We start from the raw sequence: 22,271 nt of genomic DNA on the forward strand, positions 1-22,271 counted from the left end.
TAAAATTTGAGGTCTGCAAGCACATTGATATACAATTTGCAAAATGCTGGACCATACACACCATAAGACGCAGACTAAAGATCTACACCTTTAACCAGTAAGACAAAAAAAAAGCAAAAAAAGAAACATTATCCTTCCACATCCCAAAAGAGAAACTCAAGACACACAGGAAGAGAGTACTTCTGTGGTCAACAAGAGATCTGTCTATTCACTGCATTACAGGTGGATCTGCTGGTACTTCAGTCGGTGATAAATCAATAGAGCCATGCATTCTCTCTACCTTCATGAGAGACGTCTGGAGCTTAGATTTGGCTTGTAGAAGAAATTATACAAAACTATCTGACATACAGAAACAAAAACTGCTGCCAAATCATGGGATATTTTCTGTAGCAAAGTCACCAAGTCAAAACTGATTTCTTGTTCCACCTGTGTCTCACTCTTGCTCCAGAAACTTAGGCAAGACACATATGTAACACCTTTATAGATGCCAAGTAAGCTACAAAGTACAGACCACCAGCACTTCTGATGTACTAATACTGCACCAGCAGCCCCTCTGGAACATCCTAAACTAAGGCATCATTTTTTGTCTCAGAAACAATACAAAGACCCAAAAGTCAAGTGTGCTTTTGCACTTCTTTTGACTCAAGCAAGCACAAATTCTAGAAGCATGCCTTGAGAAAGCTCAATATTTTTATTAAGTCATTTGATGAAAATCATGAATAAAGCACAGCACACAAATCTATTCATAACTTACACAGACTACAAAACCAACACTAATAAGGAATATCAATCTGTCAGCTTTCAACGCAGACAGACCTATTTCAGCACTAAAAGCACATTACAATCTTAAAACAACACAGAGAGAGTTTGTTAATTCACACTTGAGAAGCAGAAGATGCCCAGCTCTTCTGGACATTTTAAAGCCATTAAACACACAGCTTTCCAGCAAACTTAAGCATGATTTTTAGATTATTGCAAAGCTATCAACCTATTCAGCAAAGTTACTTATATTATACTTGCATTTCCTGATCAAATGCAAAGCACTAGAAGATTTGGAAGCGGCTGTTGAACATTATGGGCCTGTCTGCCATTGTTTCCAAAGAGAAATACTTGATTGAGAAGCAAAAACAGCAACAACTTGTCTTCTGAAAAAATAACAGAAAGCTTATCAAGAAAGAGACAAAATTCAAAATATTTGTTACTGTTTTGTTTTGGTGAATCACAGCACTGTGCTAAACAGGGTACACATAACAAAACTTTTCATTTTAAACTCTGCAATTGGGTACTTCTAAGTAAACAAAAACATGAGCAGTTTTTCCTTCTATATCCTCACAACCGTCTGACAACAAACCAAGCCCACTCAGCCCTGCTAAAAGCATGATTCTCTAAAGTAACTGTACTTCTGGGAATACCTTACAGATTCCGTGAAATATTTTGTTACACGTGTGGATCAATTGGCCATGTAAATACATGCAAAGGAGTCTTTTTGTTAGTTTTAGTGAGCTAAAACAGTAAAGAAAAATAAGAAAATGAGACCTCTTGGTGTCTGAGCAAGACAGGTATTTTCCCCTTTTGCAAATATTTCCCTTTTTGTTTTCTGAAGGAGGAATGATGATGCTTTTGATTAGCAACACAATACACACCCTTAATATTTAAAAGACTAGGACAACATCAGGAACACCTGCTTATGAACTCAGCTCCAGTCACATCACTGACGGACAACCCATGCCAGGCTTTTCCCACCCATACCTTTGGCCTTCACCTCTGAAACCACTAAACACTCTCCAGAACTTCCATGCATCCAATCCACACCTTTCTTTGAGAAGTGGAAACTGTAATTTCTCTCAAATTTTAGCCTCTCAGCCCCACTGCTGGGGATGACAACGACTTGTAAGTTGGTCAGGAGACTCAGCCTGACACTGTGCATGACTCCTCTTACCAAAGCAGCCCGCTGGTAATGACAATGTGCTTCACGTTAGGGAGGCATTCGCAGGGAGGAGCAGGGAAGGCTGATGTGACAAAACAGCCTAATGAAACAAGGGCAGCACAGCACATGTCTTAGTGGTACCTTCAGATTCAATATGCTCTTTCAGATGCAAACAGGCATCAAAGTCATGTCACTAATACACTCACGAAAACAAATGGCCAACTAATTATATTAGTTTTTATTTGCAAAATAATGTTTCCCATACCCCATCTTGCTTATATAGGTTTCTTTTCCTGTTGTAAAATCAGGTCAGTATAGCACTATATTCAATCATCTATAAGCAGACAGTGAAATCTTCAGAATATTAGGATCTTCGTTGATCCTAACACTTTAGGGTGGCAGCTTTTCTGCCAAAGGCTGTCAGATTTCACAGAATATACAAAACGAGCAAAATCAAGCCATGACAGAAAACAAAGAGCCTTAAGGTTTCCTAACAAAATCTTAAATTTAGCTCTCTATATTAAACAATGTTACTTTATTTTCCCCAGACAATAAGGTTGCTTACAGTAAACACAGCCAATATTAAAACCTTCAATACTTATTCCTACATTGCAGCAAAACTCAAATTAACTAATGGGAGTGTGCGTGGGGGATCTCTATGGTGGTTTTTCTCCTGCGTGTTTTCTTGGCAGAAAGGGAGAGAAGGATTGTGTTGGGGTTTTTTTAAGGGAAAATACTTTAGGTTCTTGAACTTGGTCATTTATTGTCCAGGCTGATTTGGACTGCAAGTGCAACCCAAATAACTCATCTAATGCACAACAGCATAGAGAGAGAGTCTCAAGGGTTGTTCAACAGTGATCTCCAAAAAAGTTAAACATTGATGGGCTCTGAGCAAGTCTAGTTAAAGCTGTTGGCAATTTGATTGCTATGGGGCAATGAGAGGAGCTGGCAGCAGGGAAGGAGAAGCCAGGTAAGGCCATGGAGTGTTCTTTGTACATAGTACAAAAGGTGACAATCAGGTTTAGATAATGTAAAAATAGCTTTTAACCTAAAAACCTGTAAAAACACATGTTACTTAATCTTACACCTTTGTGTTTCAAACGTTACAGAACATATTGTTTTGGTTACCAAGTTAGCTGAGTTTCACCTTTGACCATATACATTTATGCTTTTTTGCAAACTTAGTTGTCATCAATACCAATTTCATGGATTAAACCACATGCTAAACCACCCTTTTTAAAAAGTTTTAATGGTTAATTAATAGCACCAATTTAAGATGTGTCTAACTTTGCATATGCACAAATAAGCTGTCAGAAAACAGACCTGTGAAACCTTTCAGTTTTTTCAAGTTCCAGCACAAACTGAGGGTTCAAAGCAAGTATTTTCTGCAATGCTCTCGGGGACCGATAAGGAGACTAAAGAAAGTGAAATCCAGTTTTCTTCATTATCTAGACTAGAAATTGTGTATAACTAATGAGAAGTAAACTGATTTTTCAAATCACTTCACCTCTAACAACCCATGACAGTAGTAATATCTGCTCACAAGGTGTTAAAGTTTACAGCAACCTGTGTAGTTTTGACAATCATTGAGCTGTTCCAGCATAATTTCTAACTATGGACTTGCTGTATACACTGCCATTTCCCTTCCCAACATTTAACCCATCTCAATTCATTCAAGAACTCCATTAGTTGCAGAAAAATAGGAACTGATGAAAACTGCTGTAATGGGGCTGATAAAAGCTAAATGACTGGAGAAATTATGCAAGGAAAAAAAAGGCAACTAATTTCTTACACAATTAAGGAGTTTAATTAGATTATTTATTTAAGTGAATAGACAGCTTTACAATAGATTTAACTCCTATTAAGTTTCAAGCAATACAAGAGTAGATATCAGTCAGAGTACTAAAATTAGATCAGTATCATATTTGATCAGAAAACATAAGCTCAGTTATGTCAGCAACTTGGTAAGCAGCAATATTGAAAACTCAGCTCTGATTTATTACTTCACGTCCTGTAAGAAGGAGAAATGCAAAATTCCTGATCTGTGAGAGAGGTTTATCCATCACACCAAAATGCTACTCAGCACTTCCTGAATAAAGACACTGCAAAAATGTCTTCTCCAGCAGAGACTATTAGTGGTAGCAATGACAACAGTCTGCAAACATGAGGCCTCAGATACAGCTGTATGCACAAGCCCTTGAGAGACTCTCAACTGTAAACTAACTGAGACACATGAGAATGTTTGCTGTGTTTTGACATAAAAAAGTTAAAACCAGAATCAAATGCTGTTCCTTCCCCTAAAGCTTTATGTCGATGTTTGTGGTTTTGTAATGGCTTTTTTCCTCTGAAGGGATGCTTCCGTACTGCAACTGTAAAATTAACCTGAAAAAAAGCTGATGACAGCTACATGTAAGGGTGCAGGTGGAAGCATGTTCTTCCAAAAGCTGGGCAAAAGGGCAGGGATGGAAGCGTGTTCTCCTTCAACACGGATGTCTGCTCTTCAACTGACCTGCATTTTTCCTCTCATTTAATTCCTCTAGGGCCACTTCTACCAAGGCAGTAACAAATATGCATAGGATCAGATTCGTCACATTCACACGGGATTGGTAAAGTGAACTGGGATTTTGTTCAAAGAAATGCCAGGACATGTAAGCTTGCCAGTTTGCAAAGCAGCTTTCTCACCTGCTTGCCCCTTACAGCCCAGCTACCATGTGGTTGTGCAAAGGCAGGAGAGCAAAGAGACCAAAGTCAAACCTAGCAATACTCAAGGTAGCATGGGTGACAGGTGATAGACAAATAGTGCGAAGCCATGCATGGGAGGAGGTTTTGATCCCCTCAAAAGCAAACTAAACTGACAACTATTAAAGAAAAACAACTACCGGCTGCAGGACGTCAAGTTCTGCCATGTCACACCCATTTCCCACCTCCCCCTGTATTTCAACTGTAAATTCTCTGATAAGGAAACTGCTTCTTCCTTCGCATTTTCAAAGTTCATGCTGGCTATTGCTGTAAGCTGGAGAATATCAAGAATGCTGTCAAGTACACAGACTGCAGGAATAAGGACATCTTCCAGTTATTTCTCTGTGAAAATCAGAGCGGTCTCACAGACAACTCCTAAAACTTGCTTACAAGTTACTTTTGGAACAAAACCAACTTCTTAAATACATATTCCTTTAACCTCATAATTGAAACTGCAACCGAGTTTCCCAAGAGCTTTTCCTTCTCAACTGAGAGCTACATACCTCTCAGATTTCTGGGATGTATCTGCTTTGTCCGAGGCATTTTCCTCTAATCTCATGCACCACTTTCTCCTCTCAGAAACGGAAAGTACAGCAAGCAGAGAGATGGCAGCTCCATAAACTTGTCAAAGGGCTCAGTTAATCCGTATGCTAAAAAAACAGAGAGAAAGTTATGAGATGTAGGCATCAATAAGAAAAACAAAGATACCTATCTGATCCCTTTCATCCTCAAATGACTATGGAAATTAGCAAGAAATATTTCTGCACCTATGATTTGCTAAGGAAACTTTCCTGTCTGACAGCCCAGGAGCCACCCTGGCAGTCACACTCCGACCACCAGAGTTACACTGCTGGGACCGAATTCTTTTCACAGTAGGCTTGACTCCCTCCACTCTCCACTCTCACAGTCAGACAAGATTTCCTTGCCGGCTCAACCCACGTTTCCCAGAGCAGAGTCACAGCCCCCTGGTCCCTTTAAGTAATTTTTTCACGGTGCAAGAACAGAGTAACAGCCCAAGCTGGTGCCTCAGAGGAGGGATCCTCAAGGATCCCCTGGGCTGTTACACCCTCCCAGACTTATGCGTGCCAGAGTCGGGGTTCTTCCAGCTGAGTCCCGGGTTCCCGCTGTGTCCCTGTCCCCTGGCAGGGCCACAGATCCTGGTGCCCTTTGTTGTGCAAAGCGTCGGCACCACTTCCCGGCCTCTTGCCCCGGGCTCCCGCCACCCAGAGCTCAACCTGCAGCTCCCAGGGCGGCTGCACAACCTGCACTGAACGGATTCCTCAACAGGTTTTATGGAGGCAAGCGTTCCAGTATCTTAAGAAAACCACGTGAGGCTGAAACTCCTTTTAGGATTACTCAGGAAGCATGAGAAAACGAAAACACTTTTCCACATTTGTCAGCTGTTTTCTAGCCAGAAAACATCTTCCAACAATCCTTGTCTCATGCAAATAAATCCAAAAAGTTAAACAAAATTTGGCATCTGGCTTTCAGATACACATCTTCAGCTTCGGTGGGGGAAGTACAGAGGGAAGGGCAAACACACAAAGCATCACCCTATTTGTAACATTACCGACTGAATCCTTACATGCAGCATGTAAGTTTGGAAGAATTCCCCATAGGATAGTTCTGCTGAAATATCAGTGTACAGCTGAGGATCACACTAGCTCTTGACCTACCTGCACTTTCTTACTTTTCAGACATTCTTAGGAATTGCTAACAGTTCAATGAGCGTTTTGTTCACTTTCTGATACAGGATGTGAAATCTCTCAAAGACCTATAGAAAACTACTTACACACAAGAACCTAAAGAAGAAAATGACTGGTGTAATTACACTCTTCCATCTAAACAAAATTAAAAAAATAACAAGTTTCTGCTTCTTTTTAAAGTAATTCTGCTTCATGTCAACAGATTTTTCTTTTTAGTGAACATTAGGAAGAATGTTTTTTAAAATAGTATGAACTTTGGAATGGCCCCTAATATAGGCAAAGTGATAAAGGACAGCTGTTTGAAGGAGGAAGGATGTAGAGTTTTTAGCATTTGTTGTAATATTAATTTAGGGGCACTTACATTGTTTTTCAAGGCAACTATGTTTTTGAGAAAATTTAATTCAAACCCAATTAAAATAGACTACTTCCAACCACCCCTTCAGTCTACATACTGTTGAGGAATATAATCATTAATTTTTAATGTTTCTTTTGTCTGTTGCTGCATAAAAAGACCCAAACAGGGAAAAAAAAATTACTGCAGCTGACACAAAGGAAAGCTGGAAAATGTTATTCTGACTAAATGATTCTTCATTAGGGTATTACTGCACGTTGAAGGAAAAAGATGGAAAAAATCCGAAACAGAGCACAGTGCCTGTCAAGCTGTTAACTCATACCAGTTTATCTGCAAGCATAACAGAAATATTTAGAAATTAAATAAAACCTTATGCTAACAGGTCAATTTTCCAGGTCTTAGGCACGAAATGGAAATGGAGAAAAGTGGCTGGATGGCTTGAAGCGACCAGCACTCCCTGAGCCCCAGTGCCCCCCCTTTCCTCTGGCTCGACTGGGAAAGTCCCTGGGGCTGGGCTGAGGTTTTTAAAGACGCTAATAAACACCGTCACTTCTTTACACAAGTTATTCGGAGCGAGAGTTTGAAATCCCCCGGTGTCTCCGTAAATCGGGAGCCCCTTCCCGACGCTTTCCTGCAGCACAAATGACATCCTACTGACGCTTTAATGCCACCAAGCTTCCCCGCTCGCCAGCAGGACCCTCTCTTTCGGGGAAGAGATGGCCGTGTGAGAGCCACGGCGGAAACACCGAGCAGGACCCACGCCAAAAGTCATTCCCTCTCTCCTTGCTTGAACAAGGAAAAAAAAAAAAAAAACCAAAAAAAAGGGGAGAGGGAGAAACGGGCCTTTGCGATCGCAGCGGTCACATCCCCCGTATCCACCCAGAAATGGGGGAGCGGGGCGGGAGGCAGCCCACCGCGGGGCCCGGAGAGCCGCGGGTATGTGCGAGCGGGACTGCGAGGGGAAGGGAAGGGGAAGGGAGGGAGGCAAAAAATCCATGAATGAATAAAGAGGGAGGAGCCTGGGAAAACCCCTCTGCAACGCCGCACCGAACAAAGCGCTGCACACATGCCGCGGGGGGGTTGGGGGGAAGGGGGACAGAGGGACGGGGGGCGGCCGCGGCCCGGCACCCAGCGGGGACGGCGGCGGGGCCGAGAGGAGCCGGGCCGGGGCTCCGCGCCTCCCAGTGCCCCCGAAACCCCGGCTGCAGACCCGGGGCGAAGGGGGGGGACGCCCGGACAAGCCCACCGGGAGCCGGGGCGCACCGGCACCCCCGGGGGCAGCGCGGACGCAGCCGGAGCGCGGAGTCCCCGCGCGTCCCGGAGGAGCTGCAGCGGAGCGCGGTGGGCTGAGGGGGGGATCGGGGCCTGCGGTCCTCCCCGTCCTCGCCCGCCCGCCCGTTCCCCCCCCGTCGCCGGTGGAGGACACATTGTGTTGTGGCTGCCGCAGCTCCACGCCGAGGGGGGCGGCGGGGGGCGGCCGTCCCGCCCCGCACCCTGGTCCCCGCAGCGCCTCCCGAGCCCCCTCCCGCTCCCCGCGGGGCCCGCTGCAAACCTGGCGGAGGGGCCGGCGCGGCGGCTGATGGCGGCGGCAGCGGCGGGGAGCGCGGCGACCCCGCGCGGCGGCGGCGGCGGCGGCGGGAGGGAGAGGGAGGGAGGGAGAGAGAAAGAGCGGGGGGAGCGGGGGCCGGGAGCCTCCTTCACTTGACAACCTCAAACACAAACATGACCCAGCGCCGCCGCCACAGCCGCCACCGCGCCCGCACACACACGCACACGCACACACAGAGCCCGGCAGCGGCACCCACCCCTCCTCCATGCACCGTCCCCCGGGCCGGCCAAGGCGCCGCCCCCCGGCACGGCCCCGCTCCGCAGCCCCCCGGCCCCCGGCCGCGCCCGCCCCCCGCGGCAGCAGACCCCTCCTCCGGGAGCCCCATCCCCCACGTCCCACCCGGGAGCCCCCATCGCGGCCCTGCCCCTCGGCCGTGGGGCGGGGGACGGGGGGGGACACAATGCGGGGGAACGGGGGGCGGGGGAGTGGGAGCCTCCCCTGGCAGGCGGGAGAGGCGGGGCGGGCCCGGCGGGGAGGGAGGGAGGGAGGGAGGACGGGCGGGCTCGGCGCATCCGCCGGGGTCCCCTCGGGGAGAGCCGCGTTCCCCGCCGGGCCCGCCCCGCCCCTCCCCCCGGCGCCCCGGTCACCGTCGGGGGGAGCGCGGGGGGGCGGGGGGTGTTTTACCTTCTCTCACTTTCTATTGCAGGAAGCGCGGCCGGAGCAGTGACGTCACCGGGTCTCCCGGTCCCGCCCCCTCCCCGGGTCGGGGGAGGGGTCACCGAGGGGGTTTCCTCGCGGCCCGGTGGGGGAGGCACGGCCGGGGGACCGCCGCTGCTGCTGCCGTCCCGCCGCCTCCTCCTCCCCCTCTTCTTTCTCCTCCTCCTTCTCACCGATGGGACTGCCCGGGCGCCGCCGCCCCGGCCCCTGCTCCTGCCCCGAGGCAGGGGGCACCTCGCCGCCGCGGCTCCCGGGGGTCTCCTCAGGGGGGGTCCCCGCTCGGCGCGACACGAGGCAGCGCCTCCCCCCGACGGCCGAAGCCGCCGCCGCCGCCGCTCGGGGCGCTGCGCGGTGCGCGTCGCGCTCCCCCTGGCAGGGCCCGGCCCCCGGGGCACCGGCACGGCCGGGCGCGCACACACACACACGGACGGACACGCAGAGAGACGGGGCTGACGCGGAGATCCCGGAGGTTCCTCCCTGCCGCCCGCCCGGACGGCTTCCCCGCGCCCCCGCCCGCCCAGCCCGCCGCACCCCGGCGCCGCCGGGGAAACTCACCGCCGCGCCGCGCATCCCGCCGCGGCTACAACTTTCCATCCCGGGCGGCAGCCGGCGGCGGCAGCGAGCCCCTCCGCCGCTGGAAGTGGGCGGGGGAGGAAATACGAGGAGGAGGCGCGTCGTGCTCTCCGCCGCGGCGCCCCTTTTTTGGCCCGGGACGCGGGTTTTGCCGGTGGGGGCTGTGCTGCCGCGGTTGGTTTCCTGCATCAGCTGCGGGGGTGTGTGTGCACAGCACACACGTGTGTCTGTGTGCGTGTGCGCTCGCCGTGCCGGGTCACACTACCCGGCCAAGGGCTGCCCTCCCTTCTCCCACACCACTGGCAAGCGAGCGCTGGGCCGCCCTCCAAAAGGCGAGGGGGCCCGGGATGGGCTTTGGGTACTGAGGAGGGGAATTTGGCATTTCTTTTTTTTCTTTTTTTTTTCTTTTGTCACCCAAACTCCCCGAAAAGCAGTGTTGGCAGCTTTTCATTGCCCCTTGGGTTTTCGATCGGGTTTTGCTTTTGAATCCAGTACATGATGTCTTTAGCAAACAAACCCAAATAAATATTTCTTGCATCACCTCCGTGTTCTCCCTCCTCCTGTGCCTGCACTCCCCTGGCAGTCTGTGTACTCAGCTGTGAGCACCTTGGCCCTGCTACCTCCTTCCCTTTGGCGTCCCCTGTCCAGACCAGATCGTGCCTTAAGCAAACAGGACCACCATTCTCAGAGTTTTCAAGGTTTTTACAGGGAGTCCTTTCAACCTACATTTAATCATATTCGTAAGACAGATGAGTATTTTAATCTCCATTTCACAGGGGAGAAACCAAGGCAGGAAGATGCAGAGTAGCTCGCTGCATGGTTGTGGACTGACATGACACCACTTCTGCCAGAGCTTTTGGCCACAGGCGCTGTCTCTGGGCTATTTTTCCTCTTGAGTTCACTTAAATTATACCTTGAGAACACTTCCAGCTTACAGTGGTGGCAGGTTCTCTGCTGTGGGTAACCTGTCCTATGTCCTGCCCAGAGCCAACACGGGAGGCAAATAAATGTAAGTGAAATCCCTGGCTAGTTTGCAACTGGTGGTTAGGGCAAGAGATAGTATTCATTGCTGAACTGGAGATTCCTGGAAAAATCAGACCCTCAAAGAGTATCTTCAGGAGAAATGTGTTCTGCTGCTCCTATTGGACAAGCAAATGACGATTCTTTATTGCTAGAGACAGTGCTTGTCTTGTCCCTTGTCTGTCCCCCCCTTCCCCACCTTGCTCTTCCTTTGTCTGGCTTTTAGACTTGGGACTCTGACTTGCTAAAGAACAGAGTTGCTGTTATCCTAAACACATCAGCATGAATATGATCCTACAGGTGCCATAAGCTTAAATTAGTGTACCAAGTCTCACCAGTCACAAACCCAGGACCACGCAACCTCTGAAGCTAGGTCTGAGCCTCTACTTGTTCTGCTCAGCTGTCCCTTGAAGTCTGTCCTGCAGGCCTCTGGGACACATAGCATCTAGATCCTTCTTTGCTACTCATTGTCTGGAAGCCTCAGATTGTGGTCACCAGAGTCATCAGGGAGAAAGTGTCAGATACTGGCCCTTCCTCACAAGGTGCCTTAGGAAGAAGGAGCCATCACAGCTGCTGCTGGTGCCAAAGGCAGTTCTAGGTCACTCATCTTTTCACAAGGACCTGAGTAAGTTCAAAATAGATGCTCCAGCCTGCAAGTTGAAATGAGACCATAGCAAACCCACTGCAGCCAGCAGGAAAGGTTTCTTCTGCTAGAAGTAGTCAAACTGTCTCCCACCCATGAGTGAAAACCCAGCCCTCTCACCACACCTATGTGCACAGGAATATAATAAGTGCCCTTCCTCTAACAGACAAGCACAACTGTCTTAACAAGAAAGACTCAATGAGGTGTCAAAGAGGAGACAGGTCCTCAGGGATGTGTATCATATGGTGGCAGCTGATCCTCCCTTGAACATAAAACCAGTCATCCCAAAGTCAGTTTGGGTCAGAGGACAAAATCAAGAACTGAAAGTCTGGCCCCTTGGGATTATTTCCAGGGCCATCTGAAAAATCAGCCAGAGGCAGCTGTGAGCTGGGGACTCTCCTCAACCTGTTCCACTCCAGCGAGCACAGCTAAGGGCCAAAGGGCTGCCTTGAGCACAGTTCAATGTCGTTCCAGCAGGCTGCCCCCTGGCCAGGTAAAAAATGCAATCCCAAGGGCTTTGAAAAGGCAGCATACCAAGCTGTTTATCCCGGGCAGACCACTTCATCTTTTTTTGTCTGTTTTTCCATCAGTAAAAAGGAAGTGCTTACCCACTCAGTAAAGTACTTTGGGAAAAATACTGTGGATGATTGCTAGTAGGAGGCACAGAGTAATCTTCTCAAACCTGCAAATGAGGGAAATTCTTTAAAACTTTTCAGCGAGATTTTAAATGCCACATCAATATGCACATAGGGAAAAAAAAAAACCACACCACCTTCACTGCAGAATTTAGATACTTTTAAAATTTCACCTAAAAGGAGTCCTGCAGGATATAGATCCTCTTTAAATGACTATGTGTACAGCTGAACAAGGAAGATTATTGAGGTTTTCTTCTCTTTAAAACTCCGCTGTATTTTCAGGAGGACACCTATTTTTAAACATCCTCTTGTTTTACTCTTGAAACCTCGTTCAGAAACTGGTTTTCTGTAATGGCTCACAGGTATTTTATGTATAAATATATACACATACACACATTAGGCTCTCAAGAAACCACGATACATTAGGCTGTCTTGAATAATTCATTGTTAAGCACCCCATGATAAATCTCTAGTTGAACAGTATGTGATTTTGATAGAATTCTTGGGATAAATTGAATGTGAAGCACTGTGGTAAATTTAACTATGCTGAGCGTCAAATGTGAAAACTTTACATTGTACATTACATCCTGACATGCAACTGAGAATCATTATTATTAAGGCTTCAGGGAATTTTCGAGGGAACTTCTGAAGTTCTGAAAAGAGAAAGAACAAGACTGAGTGCTGTTCTCTACAGAAGTTGAGATTTTCTCAGAGAAGGGAAATTCCATAAGTAGTCTGTATTGAATTAACATAAAGGTTTCACTAAAAGAACTGCTGTCTATTAGCTTATGCTCTGAGGCTTCTCATTGAGCACTACATGTAAAAGTCAGAGGATCTTGGCTTACCAGGTACCAGCGTGTGCTTAGAGCTTTTCTAGGGCTTGCCATTCCTGCAGCGGGGCTGGAGAGATAGGGCAGGAACCACTGATGTGAGGGGAGGTCCCTTTCCCCTTTTATGTAGCAGTAGCTGTCACCCCAGATATTCACAGCTCTCCCTTGTCAGCAGCAGCCAGACGCTTTCCTGGAGGTAGGCAAAGGCAACACGCAGGGACCTGGTCATGCACCACTCCTCACAGCCTGCAGCTCCAAACAAGAAGCTGGTGTTCATTGGGACACTTTGCATGGCAATATCCTTCATCTCCACCCTTCTCCGGATGTCCTGAAGATGGGTTGCTTTTCATTGTCCCATAAGTGGGCTCGGTGCTTTCTGATTTGGAGAAACTGGTATTAAATATTGCAAACTGTTCCATCGAAGAATTTTGGCACAAGCTTCCTTTTTATTTATGCATATACACTGCAGCTCTGTGTGGTGGTACCTGGTAGTCCTGTGGCCAGGAACAGGTACAAATCTGTCCAGCTTCAGGTTAATCATGTGATATAGGGCACAGTTCACTGACAGAGCTTCACCTTTTTTCCAGGTATTATTAACCAAACGTTTCAATGGACTTCAATGTCACTGATACCATATCTACTTATTTATATCATGTTCATCTTAATGATATCAGAGCATCTCAGACAAGAATACCTGTTTAAGAGGCCATGCTAAAATCTCTTTTGGTGACTTTTTGTCCTTCTCCCTCTTTTGAAGAGTCCCAGCTGCTGGGGTGCTTCCCCAAGGGTAATCACAGGACAGCTCAAGGAGATAGGAGAAGAAATCCTAATTTAACCCTACTTTTACCACCACCACAGCCTGACATCAGCCTTCTTTCCTCCCAGCACATGAGGCCTCATGTGGCTGGTCACAGGACAGAGATCAGACAAGAGACAGATCAGACAGAGCAAAGCAGCCAATGAGAAGAACACCTTCTGACAGAGTCTCTGTGAGGTGTCCTTCAGTACTGCAAGCCCCGGTGACACCAGTGCTGAGGCCACACCTCATGCAGCATCCTCCCTGCAGAGACACCTGCAGAGGCCAAGAGACAGGGAGTCACCCTCAGCACTTTCCAGGCTGGCCCCACTCCCTGTCTGGCCAAACCATTTATGATGGCATGCCAGTGTCTAAGGAGGAAAACAAAAAATAATTAAAATTGTACCTGTTGAACCACTGTTGCCTTTTTGTCCAAGAGGAAGCCCCAGTGGCAGGCAGATGGTGTGGCCCTGCTGCTGACGTGCCCTTAGCAGGATAAGGAGCAGGCTGGACCACTGGCAAGCTGTGAATGCCTCATACTCAGCACACCACACATCCAGCAGGGTTTTGTGGGATGTGACATTAAGCACTTCCAGGAGGGAGATAATTGCCAAACAGAATTAGGAGCTCTGGAATGGAGGATTTGGGAGAAGGCAAAGGCTCATCTGAAGTGCATGGTATGATACTGTTTGGGTTATATTAAAGGGCTGAGCCAGCACAGACTCCCCACCTCCTCCCAGAGATGGAGCTCGCCCAAGGCCCTGAGCAGAGTCTTGTGTCCAAACATGAGGCAAGTTTGAGCTTGGGCCGGTGCTCTGAAGTTAGTGTAGATGTACCCATGAAAAGCACGTCCCAGAGCTTTTGGCTTTCCACTGAAAATTGCTTCTGTCTTTTCACAAAGAGGTGCTTCTCTATAGGTCAGCAGGCTCTGCACTTTCACAGCCCTTTTACTCCCTTCCACCCTGGTATTTTTGCTTGAGTTAGACAGGTTTCTGAACTTTTTCATGAAGTTGCTCATATTTTCCACTGCATCTCCTTTTTACCTCACCACACCAGTTCACTCTGATCTTTCTTTCTCAGTAGCTCTAGGTTCTGAACTGTTCATTAAAATATGGCATGGCTTGCCAGCATGTTTTCCTAAGCCTTTTATTTTATCAGTTAAAGAAACAGGAGACACGAGGCACTTAACACAAGTGCACCTTGCCAAGATGCCTTCAGTGGTATGCTTTTTCTTTAGGTTTGACCACAAACATTTTAACATATCTGAATGATTAAAAAGCATTCCAACCCATGCTTTCTTCCCCAAGTATTTTTGCCATTCAGTGGCCCTCTAGTATTGTTTGCCACAGACATGTGTGGGAGAGTTCTTTTAAATATCACTTTTTGAGCACGTTAAGTTAGCTTAGCAGCTCAAAGGTTGCAGGGTTAAAAGGAAATAAGCAAAACAGAGTTATTTTCTGTGGAAATGTTTTTCCTTGCCTCCTTCCCAGTACAGATATGAATAGAAGAAATCCATAAAGGAGAAAATAATCCCCATTCTATTGAAAATTGTCAAATATATTAAAATTTATTTGATGACTGGAATGTTTACTTTGTAGGCATATTGCAGATCACTGTGTACAGATCAACAACAAAGCTTCAAGTTCCTTTAGCCTTTATTCCTCAGAACTGTGAAGTGGCATTCAAATAGTACACAGAATATTTGCAGTGGTGCATCACAAACCACACAGCTCACCTTTTATAAGCCATGCTCTATCATTTAAAGATGTTCAGTCATCCCTAAATCCAAATGGCTACAATAATTAAACATATGGCTTTGCTTTGAATTATTGTGGTTCTATGTAATTTCCCTGTTTAAGGGGTCTCCTGAAAAATAATTTTCTCTAGTTGTGGCCAGTGATTTTATAAATCTTTTTAGTCTAAGGCTAAGAATGTCAAGCTTCAGTGCTGAGGAGTGTAGAAAATTTAAAGAACACACTGTAGGAAACAAATGCAAGTTGAAAACACAGCGCTTGCAATCTTGCAGCTGTCCCAAAATTTCACAAAGCCAACACTGTAAAAGCCATGGATCTCATTTTCCAAAATCCTATCACAGCAGTATGACTGCATCCTTTACCCATTTGCACACACTGATAAACAATTACCCACGTAGCGTACAAGACAGAGGAAAGACAGATGAAGGGGAACTACAGTGATATGAATAAGAAACGTGGGTCAAGGCTGGCTTCTCATTGCAGTAAGGAGAGAAATAATTGGGGCTTGGTTTTTCATGGATTAGCTGATGGCAGCTGATGGCTGCAACACGCTCTCATGTTTGTCCCTGACCCAAGCTATTGCTCCAGTCTGGCTTGGCAGCCTCCACGCTGACTTCTTCAGCTCCAGCGGCACATTGCACCCCTTCTAGAAAGTTGTGCCATGGCTTCATCACATTCCATTTGAAGCTCCTTTTCATCAAAAAGGAGTAAGACATTTCACAACTGACTCTATCTTCTGTTTAAACACTTGAAAGGCAACATCAAAACATGTTCTAGGGTGCAGCAGCAGGTCTCAAAGCTGTTTGTCTGTTGGCTTAAGAAGTGGTACAACAGAAACAGCACACTATTTCCTTCAGAGGTGAATCATTCCCCAGCCCTGTCTTTATAGCAAATGTTAAGGCCTTTTTTAAGTCACAAAAATGTGGTTTACATATTATTTTGACCAAACTGTGGAACAACTATTCTGGTGAATTAAATGTGTATACATTTGTGGAAAGTAGAATCTGACACTGATGCACTGTTAATCTTGCAAATAAGCTCATGGAAACACAAGAAAAAGCAGAAGTTAAGATATTGAATACTCCACTGGCTTAAATTGTCAAAGTTTCTTCAAGATACTTAGATTATATTATTGCCATAGAAATGCTACAGGAGGAGCAGCCAGTCAGACCATAAACCCCAAAAATGGTGTACACTCACTTCTTAAAAATACTGGGTTTGTCTGCTTGTCCAGAAGAAATCCAGTATGGAGGCCAGGCCAGTTGAGATAAAGAAAACCAAGCCACATGAGGCAGATGCTGGACACAGATAGGAGACAAGCCTGTGAAGAACAGCTCAGCTCCCCAAAGGCTTCAGGCACCAGAGTGCAGTGAGGGGGAAGAGTACATAGCACAGCTGTGAGTCCCTCTATGGAGAGGCATTTCCTTTGTGGAGTAATTTTTCCTGTGCCTATCTTCAGTAAAGAATTTGTGTGTCTGTTAAGTCCCACTAATGCACTCTCAGAAAACCAGAGCATGTGCTTAAGGGGGTCTTGTATCAAGTTTTACAGGCATCATTTGAGCATATGTATTATCCCCTTGGCTTATGTGGGACCATGCATTCCTGGAGTCTCTGATGATCTTACTGTAGCCTCCACAGTAAACTCAAATGAAAAAGGAAAGTGAATTTTACTAAATCAAGAAAGTTCAAAATTGAAACATTACTGAACACCTCCTCCCCCATCTAAGGCTCCATTTTGGGGTATCTGATCCTGTGAACAGCTTGCACAACAAGGCACCGAGGTCAACGGGGCTAACAAACCACAGGTTGTGCTTTCTGTTGAGTCAGAGGCTTTGCTGGCAAACATTCAAAGCCAATTCTGCAATGATCCACCATGCATGTTCTTATTATCAAGACAGTAGTGCCCTTCTGGTGTAATGTTTTAGAGATCTTTCTCTGCTAAAAAAACACATCCGTGCATTACTTTTTGTTGTCTCTTAAACAGAAATACACAAAGCTGTAAAACCACTTCTAATTATGTTTAAAAACCAATCACATTAAAACCAAAGCTGATGCCAAGAACATATTATTCACACAAACCAAGAGATACAGAAACACTTCACTCCACTGCTATGGACTGCAGGATAAAGTAAACAGGATAATTCAGTCTGGTTTGTGGAGGCCAAAGTCATGGTACCTACCTTTGTATCTCCCCTTTTTGCCCCACAGGCTGCACATAAACTTTATTTTTAATATACCCTTTCCACTTACACATACTTTTAAACTATTTCCTCATTCCCTACACCAATTCCCAGGGCCTGTCTTCCTGCTGTGTTTTGTCTCTTTATCCAGTTGTTCTCTACACTACTTCTCTCCCAGTTTCAAAGCACCTTTTTCCTACCGAGACTATGTGAGGAGACACTGTGTTCCATCTTTTTTTTCCCAATCTGGACGTATCTTGAGAAGTTGCAGGTTAGGAAAGGAAGGATTGAAGCTTCCTTCACTCATTTCTCTATCATCCTCCCTCTGGGCTGACCATTTGGTGGATACCTGTTAAGCATCTCCCAGTGAAAGCACAGAGAAGGCATGGAAATACAAATAGTGGCTTCTTGTTTACAAATTTGGGACCTGCTGCCCAACTCTGTTACTACTGAGGCCAAAAATATTCCTTGATATTGTGGAGTTGGTTGGGTGCAGTGAGAAAAATTGATCAAAAGGTGATTCTGGAAGCTTACTGCAGAATCCCAGTCCCCTTGCCCTGTAAAACACACGTGGATCAGTGTGAGAGATAAGAAGTACTGAGTATGACCTGAACACTGAGCTCCGGAAACACAAGAGGCATGCCAGTGCACATTTCTTACCTAGACAAGCAAGGCTTTGCAGTGAAGTGAAACATTGAATAGAGGATTATCTATATTTGTGGGCAAAGTCCTCTAGCTAAATCTGAACCACAGATCTTCACATCTGAAAATAAACCCGTTATCTAGATTTTCCTCCTGTGGTGCAGATAATATAGCATTGCTGCCAGAGACTTCTGCTGTATATTCTGCTGCTTTCCTGTTTCCAGGGGAAGAGTAGACAGTTAACAACAGCTCCATCCTCCTTAGGCAAAAAGATGGCTTCAGTTACAGCACTTCTGTAGAGCAGGTAGGAGCCACCACCTTCTGTCACTGTGACAGCACAGCACCTCACCTCTGTGCACTCACACACACACTTGACAAAAGCAGAAGAGAGAGCAGCAAATCCAGGTCTTTTCTCCAAGAGATGGCAAGCCAGGACCTGAGCTGACCCCATAGCCTGCCCCTCAGCCTCAAGGGAGCCAAGCAGAATGGGCTCAGAGATAGCAACCGAGAGTCCAGACCATAAGGCAAAAGCATGCTAACAAGGCAGATCCAAGATCAAACCAGGAAGGCAGAACCAGGCAGCCAGTTCATAAGTCAGGTCCAGTGATAGCAGGGCCATGATGATGGGACAGTGCCCAGTTTAGGCTGGGAAACCAGTCCAGACAATGAGTTCCAGAGAAAAGGTCTCCATAGCAAGCCCTAGACAGGCTGAGTTGGAGACCAAAATACCCCACAACACCTCAAACAGAGGCTGACAGTCCCCAGCTGAACTAAAAAGGGGCTCTGCTCCCTTTTAAGAGGGTTGGGTGGAGGTCCCAGATGGGGCTGGCCAGGTTTATTGAGAACTGTTAAGTGTTCTCAGGACCCTGATGGAGAGAATGAGCAAAAGAAGCTGCAAAACATACACGTGTGTGTATATATATATACACACACATAACCTATATGTCACTATGTTCATTCTCTGTTTCTCTAAGCCCCCCTCTCCATTTCCAAACATCTGGCTTATGATTTTAGAACCTCTAAGGCTTGGAATAGACCTTAACTCTAAAAATCTATCTGATGTCACAAAGCAAGCAAAAGATTAGGAAGTTAAAGAAAGACACAGATGCAATAAAGGGATTGCAAGTACTTTAAGGCAAAAGTTTCAAACTCCAGATAATATGGCCTGCATTCCAGTTTGCATCCAGGCTACTTTAAAATCTATTCAAGGACTTCCTAATTTGCTTGTCTACAAATCATTATAAATCTGGAAAGAATTGGTCTCCACTTCCAACATACTTCCACATACATCCTTTCTTTCTTTCTTTTTTTTTTTAATTTGAATTACTGCTTTGTACTTCTACCACTACCTGTTGTGCTCACTTTTAGACTGTTTTCCCCAAAATGATTGTCCCTTTGATCTTTCCATTCCATAAGGATAATAACTTTTCCAAGATCCTCTCTATTTTTTGTGGTCTTTAGTGGCACCTGTACTCCTTCCTAAGTTAAAAATCAACTGAAAAATTAGTTCTGCTTGCCTTCTCCCTGCTCTCTAGTAGATACTAGTGAGTATCTGACACATCAGTCAGGTAATTCCAAGCAGTGTGCGGACAGACTTAAATGCAAACACACACAGGGCTGGGCTTGCAAGTGCTGGATTTCCTGGAACAAGATTATATTCTAATTATCCTGCAATAAGACATTTCAGGGCTGTTGAAAAAAAGTGTACAAAATATGAAACAATGATTCTTATTAATATCTTACTTTACCTCATGTCTCAGCTTAATTTGGTTTTCTCTGTGTTTACAGTCTGATTTTATTTGATAATTATTCCTGGCCAAATTATCTGAAACTATTTTTAAAACATTTAGTTTTGCAAATGTTCCCGTACAAATGCAAATCCCTTAATAGAGTTCAGTTATTATGTTTATTCTTCCCTCTTCGTTGCAAGTTTGTGTAATTAGGTTTTAATTTAGTTTATGTTGGAATTTTTAAATATTTAAAATCCTGTCCATGTGCTACCATTACCTCAACTGGACCATGTTGAAGTCAGATGGATTTCCAGGCTGTGGATAAATGTCTTCTTCTTACATTACTTTTTCAGCTGTGACTGTGTGTGTCCGAGTCCCACCAGAAGTTCACAGCTCCTTCTCTGCCAGCAGTAGGGGTTGTCTGGACCCTCCTTGAGCTGCTCCACTGCACATGGGCTGGTTCAGACTGCTTTCTTCAGTGGTTTGAGATAACTGAGTTCATTCTGTAAAGAAGCAAATCGTGTATGTAAACACATTTCCACCTGCTGGCTCATCAGTGGGAATGGAGACCTCTGTGCTTGAACAGTCACCAGTACTTCTCAGAGGCATTATCTTTGACCAGCAGAGACAGCCTCACAGTAACCATGTGCCTGTGACCTGGCTTAGCTAAAACCCGGAGAGCAAGAATGCTGCAGAAGCTGCATTACCTTTGGAAAGAGATGTGGGGTGACCAAGAACAGTGCATGGTACTGCAGTGCAGTGCAGTGCAGGACACCATGAGCAACTGCACAGGCCATTTCCCACTGGCTTGTTCTGGAAAATGCAGGTGTGGAGCCAGTATACAGCGAACCCTCCCAGATTGCACAGATGACTCAACAGAATGTCAAAACCATCTCTATGGAAGAGTTATTCAAGGATGATTCATGACCACCGTCAGGAGGAGATTATCCAGGGAGAGGACAAGGACAGTTTCAGCTTCTCAAATTGCTTCAGAGAAAATGCATCTGATTGACACTAAACTCTGGCCACCATGAGTGCCCATCACACCCTGTTCTCTAGAGACTGGCAGCTGCTTACCTGATGGAGGAGGTCTGAAATATTTTAGAAACTAAAGAGCAGCCCATTAGGCTGGAACCAACAATTTTACACAAAGAAGATTTGGGCAGGGACTGCAGCTACCTGCATCCAGGAACACTCTCACATCCTGGAGAGGTGCAGTGAGGACTCTTCTCACTTAATGAGCATGTTCTCTTATCAGAAGAGAAGCCTCACATCTGAGAAAGCAAAGATGAGGACAGTGAAAAGAGAAAACCAAACTTGATAGAAAGAGCATTGCACATGCACATTTGAGTCCAGGCAGCTTCTTGCACCCTTTTCCATCTCTGTAATTATGGAGGGGCTGCCAGGATCCAGCCTTCAATAAAAGGCATCTGTTCCTGAAGTGAAAACCAGCACTTAGTTGCTAACAGCACATAGTAACTCTACACATCAGTGCAGAGCAGGAAATGAAAAACGCCTTTTCTAACTATGTTATAATGGCAATTTTAGGTAGATGGAACATTAGCAGCAGATGCCAAGCTGGAAGCTGGCCACACCATTGGCTTTTCAGCAGCAGCTTTGGTCTTTGGAAGCTTTTCATAGGCTGACAATGCTTCAGAAGAGTCTACTTTTGTCTGGATTACAAAAATCAATTGCATCACTTGTACATAGCATGAATGGTTACCATGTGGACAGCCTCTTCAACCAACTGGCATTTATTTCAGGTTATCACATCAAGAGTGCCACGGGAAGCTTTCTCCACCTTTGTAGTGCAGTTTGTCAGAAGATGATTTCCATTTTTAAACTCAGTTTTTCTCATTCAAAGAAGAATAGATTATTTTTCTCCCAACAGGCAAAATTAGTTCCCTCAGGAAAGGTTTGTGTGGAAAAGTGGTAAAGTGTCTTTTAAGGCATTTCAAGGTTTGTGCACAACACTCATGTCACTGTAGTAGTGCACTTCTTGTCTTTTAAATTTCTATAAAATGGGTCTTGAGCTCTAACTACCTTTCAATCCTTCTTTCAGTGCAGAAAACTGTACCAGGTGGTGGGAATGATAGTTCTGCCAATGTCAAGCCTCCTTACCATTGGTAAATCCTTCTCAATCAAAACAGATGCATTTCATACATGAATATCACTCAAGGTACACCAGAGCAGAGGGGCAGGTTTCCCAGCTCAGCCCACGTATCTTCACTACAGTCTTTTGGAATAGCAGAGAAAAACCAAAATGTCCTGAAAACCATCTGGTTTCACTCTGGGGGAATTGCCTAACTTGCTAATATGAAGTTAGCAGAGCACCTTATATATCCTTTTAACCTCTTGGAGGATGGCATGAAGATTTAGACTCTGGCATCCTCACCACTAGTTGATGCTTGGTTGCTGCCCTCAGCCTATTTGCTTCTCTTTTCAAACTGCTCTTGGGACCAGCAGTTGGCACAAATC

General features: G+C 45.9%; 1 protein-coding gene across 5 annotated transcripts in view; it reads right to left on the reverse strand.

Moving 5' to 3' along the window:
* Positions 1-20,096, reverse strand: part of HIVEP1 (HIVEP zinc finger 1) — a 131,896-nt gene extending 111,800 nt beyond the window's left edge. The window contains exons 1-2 of one of the 5 annotated variants that reach the window (XM_030943327.1): positions 9,546-9,803; positions 5,170-5,316 (exon numbers count right to left, since the gene is read on the reverse strand). In XM_030943327.1, coding sequence (XP_030799187.1) covers positions 5,170-5,209 — 40 coding nt within the window. In that variant the 5' untranslated portion in view covers positions 5,210-5,316; positions 9,546-9,803. The other 4 variants (XM_030943325.1, XM_030943324.1, XM_030943326.1 and 1 more) reach the window with 4 other exon arrangements.
* Between the last annotated feature and the right edge of the window lie 2,175 nt (positions 20,097-22,271).

The sequence above is a fragment of the Camarhynchus parvulus genome, chromosome 2 (assembly GCF_901933205.1).
Source record: "Camarhynchus parvulus chromosome 2, STF_HiC, whole genome shotgun sequence".
Lineage (NCBI taxonomy): Eukaryota > Metazoa > Chordata > Aves > Passeriformes > Thraupidae > Camarhynchus > Camarhynchus parvulus.